General features: G+C 45.6%; 1 protein-coding gene across 1 annotated transcript; it reads right to left on the bottom strand.

Moving 5' to 3' along the window:
* Positions 1-2,140: 2,140 nt before the first annotated feature.
* LOC109904882 (uncharacterized) lies at positions 2,141-9,852 on the bottom strand. The gene is made up of 5 exons (XM_031791064.1): positions 8,658-9,852; positions 8,371-8,428; positions 8,012-8,071; positions 7,594-7,857; positions 2,141-4,201 (listed from the first exon to the last, which is right to left on the bottom strand). The coding sequence occupies exons 1-5, from the start codon at positions 9,198-9,200 to the stop codon at positions 3,645-3,647; spliced, it is 1,482 nt and encodes a 493-aa protein (XP_031646924.1). The 5' UTR covers positions 9,201-9,852; the 3' UTR covers positions 2,141-3,644.
* Between the last annotated feature and the right edge of the window lie 863 nt (positions 9,853-10,715).

The following is a 10,715-nucleotide window of genomic DNA, read 5'->3' as shown; positions in this document are numbered from 1 at the left end:
TCAGTAATGACAGGAATGGAGGTGGTCTTTATCCTAGTGAGATTGCTAAGGCGAGCACCGCCATGTTTAGTTTTGCCCAACCTAGGTCGAGGCACAGACACGGTCTCAATGGTGATAGCTGAGCTGACTACACTGACTGTGCTAATGGCAGACTCCACTATGCTGGCAGGCTGGCTAACAGCCTGCTGCCTGGCCTGCACCCTATTTCATTGTGGAGCTAGAGGAGTTAGAGCCCTGTCTATGTTGGTAGATAAGATGAGAGCACCCCTCCAGCTAGGATGGAGTCCGTCACTCCTCAGCAGGTCAGGCTTGGTCCTGTTTGTGGGTGAGTCCCAGAAAGAGGGCCAATTATCTACAAATTCTAACTTTTGGGAGGGGCAGAAAACAGTTTTCAACCAGCGATTGAGTTGTGAGACTCTGCTGTAGAGCTCATCACTCCCCCTAACTGGGAGGGGGCCAGAGACAATTACTCGATGCCGACACATCTTTCTAGCTGATATGCACGCAGAAGCTATGTTGCGCTTAGTGATTTCTGACTGTTTCATCCTAACATCGTTGGTGCCGACGTGGATAACAATATCTCTATACTCTCTACACTCGCCAGTTTTAGCTTTAGCCAGCACCATCTTCAGATTAGCCTTAACGTCGGTAGCCCTGCCCCCGGGTAAACAGTGTATGATCGCTGGATGATTCGCTTTAAGTCTAATACTGCGGGTAATGGAGTCGCCAATGACTAGAGTTTTCAATTTGTCAGAGCTAATGGTGGGAAGCTTCGGCGTCTCAGACCCCGTAACGGGAAGAGTAGAGACCAGAGAAGAATCGGCCTCTGACTCCGACCCGCTGCTTAATGGGGAAAACCGGTTGAAAGTTTCTGTCGGCTGAATGAGCGACACCGGTTGAGCGTTCCTACAGCATTTCCTTCCAGAAACCGTGAGAAAGTTGTCCGGCTGCGGGGACTGTGCCAGGGGATTTACACTACTATCTGTACTTACTGGTGCCACAGACGCTATTTCATCCTTTCCTACACTGAAATTACCCTTGCCTAACGATTGCGTCTGAAGCTGGGCTTGCAGCACAGCTATCCTCGCCGTAAGGCGAGTACAGCGGCTGCAATTAGAAGGCATCATGTTAATGTTACTACTTAGCTTCGGCTGTTGGAGGTCCTGACGAATCGTGTCCAGATAAAGCGTCCGGAGTGAAAAAGTTGAGGAAAAAATAAATAAATATATGAACGGTAATTAAAAAGTGAAAACCGTAAAGTTGTCAGGTAGCAAAACAGGTTAGCAACAAAACGCACAGCAACTCGAAAACAAGCCTGCAAGTTGTGACCGGAAATGACGTCAGCAAGTCCTGTAGCAGCCACCACTGTAGCAGCCTTCTGTAGCAGCCTTCTGTAGCAGCCACCACTGTAGCAGCCACCACTGTAGCAGCCTTCTGTAGCAGCCACCACTGTAGCAGCCTTCTGTAGCAGCCTTCTGTAGCAGCCACCACTGTAGCAGCCGCCACTGTAGCAGCCTTCTGTAGCAGCCGCCACTGTAGCAGCCTTCTGTAGCAGCCACCACTGTAGCAGCCACCACTGTAGCAGCCTTCTGTAGCAGCCTTCTGTAGCAGCCTTCTGTAGCAGCCTTCTGTAGCAGCCACCACTGTAGCAGCCACCACTGTAGCAGCCTTCTGTAGCAGCATTCTGTAGCAGCCTTCTGTAGCAGCCGCCACTGTAGCAGCCTTCTGTAGCAGCCACCACTGTAGCAGCCACCACTGTAGCAGCCTTCTGTAGCAGCCTTCTGTAGCAGCCTTCTGTAGCAGCCTTCATTATTTAATGTTACCAGACCGGTGTGTCCGTTATACCACTATAACCTACACTTTGGCGCCAAAAGGGTAGAATAAAAGTCTATGTGGTTGTTCTTTTCTACAGCTGTTCCCGTGTTGCTTACAAATCTGTTCCCCCCTCGATAAGCAAACACCAGGCTTGAATCACCCCCACCCCCCCAATCCGGCAGAAACACCATTACTGAGCGCCTTTGAATTCTGCATCATCCGCATCTAATTTTGTTTATAAGAGTGAAATTACTTCCGCACTTTATTTTAAGCGGCTTTAGAAAGTTGATAGAGTCGAGGACCCAGTGATAACTGCCCACAGTATACACATTTTGTTGGCAGTATACACATTTTGTTGGCAGTATACACATTTTGTTGGCAGTATACACATTTTGTTGGCAGTATACACATTTTGTTGGCAGTATACACATTTTGTTGGCAGTATACACATTTTGCTGGTTGCACATTTTTATTCCTGCGGCATTTTACAATGTGATTTACAGCTGATTTACAATCTGGGTGGTCTGACCAAATGATTCCAGTGTCTGTTCCAGAACATGCAAACAGCAGAAAAAGAGAAAAGAGAGATCATGGAGAGACAGGATGGGAAATCCCTCTTTAATACTACTTCCGGGTTCAGATGACCAGACAAATAATGTTGCAGTAGGGTTGAATATCACAATCAATTGGACAAACAATCTAACATTTCTGACTTATTCCTGCTCCAACCATCTCTCCACCTGCTACATTTCTATAAAGGCCTACTCCTTCCCTTTATCTTTGTCATTCCCTCTTTCCCTGCCTGTCTTTTGAAGTCGTTAGGGTCCTGTGGTCATCAGAGGTCTTCTGGGCCCAGCCCATTCATGCACGCCACACACACACACACACACACACACACACACACACACACATATATATTGTATTTACTTTGCCATCATGGCCTTTTTTGCCTTTACCTCCCTTCTCACCTCATTTGCTCACATTGTATATAGACTTGTTTATACTGCATTATTGACTGTATGTTTGTTTTTACTCCATGTGTAACTCTGTGTCGTTTTATCTGTCGAACTGCTTTGCTTTATCTTGACCAGGTCGCAATTGTAAATGAGAACTTGTTCTCAACTTGCCTACCTGGTTAAATAAAGGTAAAATAAATAAATAAATAAATAACACACACACACACACACACACACACACACACACACACACACACACACACACACACACACACACACACACACACACACACACACACACACACACAAACGTCCTGCGGGATAAACGTACGTTACCACCTGTCTCTGAGACCCTGAGTCAACACTGGTAGTGTTACTGCCACTGACTCCCACGCCTCACAATCTCACACACACACACCACCACCATCCGTATCAACCCTACTGTCCCACAATCAACCCCCACACCAGAGTGTGGGACCCCCAGTGAGACATCCTCCTAACACTCCCACAGACAGCGCTGGCCCAGCCCCAAACCTCCAGGGGTTGTGTAGCTGAGAGGAAGTCCAGCATCCTGGGGAGAAGTCACAGAGAGTTCTTCAGAGATGGGAAATTAGACATGGAAATGGTCATCCAAAGATCAAACTCATCCCAAAGAGTTGGTGTGTTATTCAATTTTCTCCCATCATACAGCAGAAGAATGGTCCTTCCATCTCACAAGTTTATCCCAAATTTGTCACATTGTCATGACCAACCTTGTGACAACCTATTTGCAATGTGACGATGTGCCAGCATGATGTGGTAGCAGTTTGCTCCTATCACCAGCAGGGTAGAGGCCCTTCATTGTACAAGGTACTATACTCTGTCCTCCATATGTCACTCTGCCCCCGCCTCCTTTCCCTCTTTCCCAGAATGGAGAGCTGCTCCTGGGCTGAGGCTGAATCTGAGGCCTGGGCCTGGTTCGGCCAGAGTGGAGCAGGATGACCCAAAACTGGACACCAGCCCTGAGTCAGAATCTGACACCGCCAGCTCCTCAAACTTCTGGATGACCATCCGTACAGACCGGAAGGGCATGTCTCTGCGCCAGCGACCCCCACCAGCTCCAGTAGGCCCTCTATAGTCGGATGCTCGGCTGAGAAAGACGTGGGGTGGAGGGGGTAGGCCACAGTGGAGCCTCAGCCTGCCCTGGCCCAGCCCCAGAGCGGGACGTACCCCAGCATGGCTGAAGCGAGTGGGTAGGGTGGCCAGGTGCTCCTGGGTCAGAGGGTTGTGGAAGCTCAATGTCCCTCCACCCATGTTGAGGAACAGCCCTAGGGTCTTGATCTGGGGTGGTACGGCACGTAAGGGCTCCCGACGGCTATCATACACAGTGGAGAAGGACAAGCCCCGCCTTTCCAGCCACCAGCCGCAAGCATCGTCCAATGAGCTCACTCCTGTATGGAAAATAGGAAAGATGGTTGCTTTCTGTGTCACAAAAAATACATAATGGGAAATTATGTCTTCAAATATTGTGCCAATAAACTTTTCAATGTCACCATGAAATAGGATAGTCTGTATGCCTGACTGTTTATGCACTCAACAACGCCACTGTAGCAGGAATTTGTTGCCTCATTTGGCCTGAATTAAAACCTGATATTGGAGTAGAAACAGACTGGCACCCACACACCCACAGTGTTTCCGCCATATGTATTTATCAGCGGCGGTGCCCTTCAAAATTTTGGGGTTCTTAGAAATTTCCTTGTTTTTGAAAAAAAAAACTCTTTTATTTCAAAAACAAGGACATTTCTAAGTGACCCCAAACTTTTGAACGGTAGTGTATGTGTATGTTTTATTTTTCTGTTTTTATTGTAATGTATACAGGGCTCTCTAGTAAAATAGATTTCTCATCTCAATGTGACTCTCTGTTTAAATAAAGGTTAAATAAAAACATGTAAAAAATATTGTAGTGTTTTTGTGGACTGTATTATACACTGTAGTGTTTTTGCAGACAGTATTGTAATAAAACTCAGTTTTTGGTTTATTATCTTTGACATAGCAGTGGTGGCTTTGTCCTTGAGGAAATCTAAAGGACAAAATACTCAAAGAGCACATTTTCCATAACCTGTAGGTAGGACTAAGGTCTGAACAGACAATTCAGGGCTTCTGTAAGGAACACAATACATGGTCTATAATTGGCATGTACAGTGCCTTGCGAAAGTATTCGGCCCCCTTGAACTTTGCGACCTTTTGCCACATTTCAGGCTTCAAACATAAAGATATAAAACTGTATTCTTTTGTGAAGAATCAACAACAAGTGGGACACAATCATGAAGTGGAACGACATTTATTGGATATTTCAAACTTTTTTAACAAATCAAAAACTGAAAAATTGGGCGTGCAAAATTATTCAGCGCCTTTACTTTCGGTGCAGCAAACTCTCTCCAGAAGTTCAGTGAGGATCTCTGAATGATCCAATGTTGACCTAAATGACTAATGATGATAAATACAATCCACCTGTGTGTAATCAAGTCTCCGTATAAATGCACCTGCACTGTGATAGTCTCAGAGGTCCGTTAAAAGCGCAGAGAGCATCATGAAGAACAAAGAACACACCAGGCAGGTCCGAGATACTGTGAAGAAGTTTAAAGCCGGATTTGGATACAAAAATATTTCCCAAGCTTTAAACATCCCAAGGAGCACTGTGCAAGCGATAATGTTGAAATGGACGGAGTATCAGACCACTGCAAATCTACCAAGACCTGGCCGTCCCTCTAAACTTTCAGCTCATACAAGGAGAAGACTGATCAGAGATGCAGCCAAGAGGCCCATGATCACTCTGGATGAACTGCAGAGATCTACAGCTGAGGTGGGAGACTCTGTCCATAGGACAACAATCAGTCGTATATTGCACAAATCTGGCCTTTATGGAAGAGTGGCAAGAAGAAAGCCATTTCTTAAAGATATCCATAAAAAGTGTCGTTTAAAGTTTGCCACAAGCCACCTGGGAGACACACCAAACATGTGGAAGAAGGTGCTCTGGTCAGATGAAACCAAAATTGAACTTTTTGGCAACAATGCAAAACGTTATGTTTGGCGTAAAAGCAACACAGCTCATCACCCTGAACACACCATCCCCACTGTCAAACATGGTGGTGGCAGCATCATGGTTTGGGCCTGCTTTTTTTCAGCAGGGACAGGGAAGATGGTTAAAATTGATGGGAAGATGGATGGAGCCAAATACAGGACCATTCTGGAAGAAAACCTGATGGAGTCTGCAAAAGACCTGAGACTGGGACGGAGATTTGTCTTCCAACAAGACAATGATCCAAAACATAAAGCAAAATCTACAATGGAATGGTTCAAAAATAAACATATCCAGGTGTTAGAATGGCCAAGTAAAAGTCCAGACCTGAATCCAATCGAGAATCTGTGGAAAGAACTGAAAACTGCTGTTCACAAATGCTCTCCATCCAACCTCACTGAGCTCGAGCTGTTTTGCAAGGAGGAATGGGAAAAAATGTCAGTCTCTCGATGTGCAAAACTGATAGAGACATACCCCAAGTGACTTACAGCTGTAATCGCAGCAAAAGGTGGCGCTACAAAATATTAACTTATTAAGGGGGCTGAATAATTTTGCACGCCCAATTTTTCAGTTTCTGATTTGTTAAAAAAGTTTGAAATATCCAATAAATGTCGTTCCACTTCATGATTGTGTCCCACTTGTTATTGATTCTTCACAAAAAAATACAGTTTTATATCTTTATGTTTGAAGCCTGAAATGTGGCAAAAGGTCGCAAAGTTCAAGGGGGCCGAATACTTTCGCAAGGCACTGTAGGTTTGTCACTTATGAGTGGAACATATTAGGATATGGGGGAGGGTAATGGACAGGGTATATGCAAATTAAATATTGTAGTATATACACTATAGTAATTACCGTAATGTTTTTGCAGACAGTAGTGTTTTTGTGGATGTGACTGTAGTATTTACTGTAGTGTTTGTGGTCTGTAGTATACTGTAGTATTTACTATAGTATTTTACAGTATACTGCACCATTCTATAGTAAGTACTACACATAATAGAGATATACTGCCGTGTATAGTATAGTATTCTACAGTATAGTACAGTTTACTACTGAATTCTATAGAAAGTACCGTAGTATTCTATAGTAAACTGTAGTATTTTTTCATGTGAGATAGGCATGAGTGAGCAATAATATGTGAAATATCAATGCGGTTCCCATCCCATATTACCTCGCTAAGTATCCCTATTCCCTAAGTACAGCTCTGTCGACAGTGCCAGTCATCATGGTCAACAACCACTAATAGGTATTTGGCCTGACTCCCTACAGTTAATGATGAAGCTGCACATTTCTGTCATATTAATGCAAATCAACAGATTGTTTATGGTTTGTTGCTGGGCAAAATGTTTAGAGTTTTCTGTTGTTTACAGAGAGCAGATGTCAATATGCCTTGTAAGCCAAAATGTAATTGTTCAATAAAAAATGCAATTGTTTAGTGGTTCAGCCAAGCGCTGGGATATCCCTGCTGACATCCTGTTCACCACTCGGTGACACCACAGAGCAGAGTTGAAGGATGTGAATGAACTTTATGTAGGACAGACAGTGTCCTGTGTGCGGGAGCATTTGCACAAGACTGTCTGTATGTATTTGTAGGCTACAACATGATTGTGTAAGAAATGTAGCCCATGGAAATTCATATTTATCTCCATCAGTAGGAATTTATCAGCATGCCAGAAGCTAAGAGTATTATTATCAAAGCAGGGATTTGTACTTGTTCTGCCACTACCAGTAAATAATGGCCAGGTGGATTAGGGTGCACTTCCTCACCTATCCTGTAGAGGGTGCTGTTGCATACATCCACCTCCCAGTAGAACTGACCCCTGATGATGACCACATCCCCACACACCTGAGGGAGTGGATGGGGGACAGACTCCTGGGATTCAGTGCTTGTTACTGACCCTGTGACCCTGTTTCCATGATGGCGAGAGGGTAGTGGCGGAGGGCTTGGTCCGTGGAACGTCACAGTGAGTGAAGAGGTGGAGAGATGGAGGGATGGAGCAGCAGCAGAGGGGTCTAGGGTGAACGTCAGACCTGGGAAGGGAGAGATGAAGACGAAAGAGCAGGTGAAACCTGATTTCCTCTAACCAGGGGCATTGCAATTAATAACATTTGTATTTTTTTATCTTCTTCTACACAGTATATCAAGACATCATTGGATAAAGAATCTTGCATTGGACTCACTGACCTGAGACAGACTGTTCCATCTCCTCCTCTCGTAGATCTATAGTTCCCTCCAGTGGTGAGCCTGCATCCATGGATACGCAGAGAGAAAAGAGACCGTTAAAACAGACACAACACAGTTGGCGCCATTTAAAGCCTTACTCAGTAAAGCATGTAGGGAAGTAAGCCTGCCAGATTCTCCTTAACCCACTTCATTCTCCCTTTCCCATGAGGCCTGACGGTATTCAGAGGAACTAGATGCCCAACACCGTGAAGAGTAACAGCAACAACAATAACAACTGCCTGGCATGTCTCCCAGTTTTAACCTTGAGCTCACAAAATGTGTCTAACCTAGACTAACTGCCAAGGTGCCATTTCACTCACCATATGCAGCAGTGATCTGGTCCGTGACATCCTCTTTGTCTCTGCCGAATGGATTCCTCTGCATGTGGGATTAGTGGAGGTGGGGTGGGAAGGAATGGGAAGATGTGTTAGGGAGGCTTAAGTCACTGGGTCACTTGGAAGGTGTGACCTGTATCCATCCAAAGATTGAATAGGGCAATGGGAGAAGATTGTGCATCCATAAGGCTAGTGTGCCTCTCACTTGTCTAAAACAAAGATGAAATAAGCCTACCTATCCAACATGAAAAGAAAAGAACAAGCTTAGTTACCTGTGAGAAGGCCTTCATCCCTTCTTCCGCCTGGTCCCCAGCACTGCTGGCTGTCCACCCAGGGGTCAGGGTGGGGTCGGGGGGCAGGCAACAGGTGGCAGAAGCCCACTCCCAGCATGGCAGCTCCACAGGGTGGCGACAGCAAGGGCACAGCACGGCACACACAGGCGTACTGGTAGAGCGGTGGTGGGCAGAATGGGTGCCACCACGGGAAGCATGGGACACACCGTCCCCTTCCTCATCCAGTACACATTGCCCTGCCCCCTCTCCACATCGCCCTGCCCCCTCTCCACATCGCCCTGCCCCCTCTCCACCTCCTACACAGCGCCCACACAGGGTATGGGAGCATGGTAGGAGAAGGGCAACGTCAAAACCACGCCTACAGGACGGGCATAGAGAAGATTTAGCCAAATCATGGTGACCCTCCTCTTCTCCCTTCTCTTCCTCTTCTTGTTCAGCCTCTTTTCCCTCCTCTTCTTCCTCACCCTGCTGATTGTCGATCTTTTGTTGTGTTCCGTCAAGACGGAGTGGTGTCCTACGCATTATTGGCAGATGAAAAGTTGAGTTGAATGCATTTATAGCTCAATATCATATCACATTTGTCAAATTTCTTTTGCCTTCACCAAAGCAAAGGTCAGCATAGTGAACCTGTCTCTACAGTCGACATGTACTGTCGACAATTCAGTAGTAAGGGGGCCATCCCTGAATCAAGTCTTTAACCATTACAGTATTCCGAGAGCCTTTCCTTGGCCAACACAAAGGACATGGATGCTCTCCTATCCTCCTTAGAAATACACAATGAGGAGAGATCCCCCACTGTACAAAGATATCCTTTTCTAGTAGATTTCAAAAGAGATTTTTCCTCAACAGGTCACAAAGATATCCAACTCTGGTAAATCAAAGATCCTCTTCTTTGACAGATCAAAGATGTCCCCCACACAGATGGATGATGGATGACACAGTAGGCTGCATTCACACGGAGTGAGATGTTAGAGCTAGACATATTTCTGTCCTTTTCTTCTGCCTCACTTTTGCTGTTCTATCTATCTCCCTATGCTGATGTTGAGCATGCTGTGCTACGTAGGTTGGCAAGACAGACAGAGGAAAAGAAAATAAATGAAACGGAGAAAGAGAAAGGCAAATAGGAGAAAGAGAGAGAGAGAGCAACAGCCAGAGAAGAGAGCACCCTTTTATTAGACACTCATTGCTTGCCGTTGCCATGGTGATGGCCTTCCATAAAGACGTCAGTAAACCGGCCCACTGAATGAAGACACACACACACACACACACACACACACACACACACACACACACACACACACACACACACACACACACACACACACACACACACACACACACACACACACACACACACACACACACACACACACACACACACACTAGTGTAATGTAATGGTCACACGCAGACACTCGTAGACACTAATTTGTCATGCAAACCTTTTCCTTTCTGTTTCCCTCTCTCCGTGTCTCCTCCTGTACTACGTGGATTATCTGAAAGGGTTTTCGCTACATGATGTGAATTTAAAGATCTGCCCCAGCTCTATCACCGTGGTTACACTTTCTGTCTATCTCCATATGGGCTAGTGGGGCCATTGTTCCCCGGTCCACTCTACAACACCAGGGCCAGGTTGTGGTCAGCTAAAAGTGGGCTTCTGGGGTGAAAGGGTGCAGGACGGAGGAGGGGTAGGTAGTAGGAGGAGAAAAGAGGGGAAGCATGAGGATAAAGAGGGAGCTCAGTTGGTATAGCATGGCGCTTGCAACACCAGCATAGTGGATTTGATTTCCGGGACCACCATTAAGTAAAAATATCTGCCCCTATTTGGATAAAAGTGTTTGCAAAATGGTATATATTATTATATATACTGTATATTATAGGATGACTACTGCGGCTGGGCAGAGAGGTAGGGGACTTATCTCTCCACTGAACTATTTCTAGTGTCTTTCACTCTAAACACCAAGCACGGCTTTTAATCCAATCTTGATATCAGCATAATTCACAGTGTGTGTGGCAGGAGTTGGAGTGGATAATGTAGA

Source organism: Oncorhynchus kisutch, linkage group LG15, assembly GCF_002021735.2.
Source record: "Oncorhynchus kisutch isolate 150728-3 linkage group LG15, Okis_V2, whole genome shotgun sequence".
Classification (NCBI taxonomy): domain Eukaryota; kingdom Metazoa; phylum Chordata; class Actinopteri; order Salmoniformes; family Salmonidae; genus Oncorhynchus; species Oncorhynchus kisutch.
The sequence above is the reverse complement of the archived record's forward strand: the minus strand, read 5'-3'. Positions and strand labels throughout refer to the sequence as shown.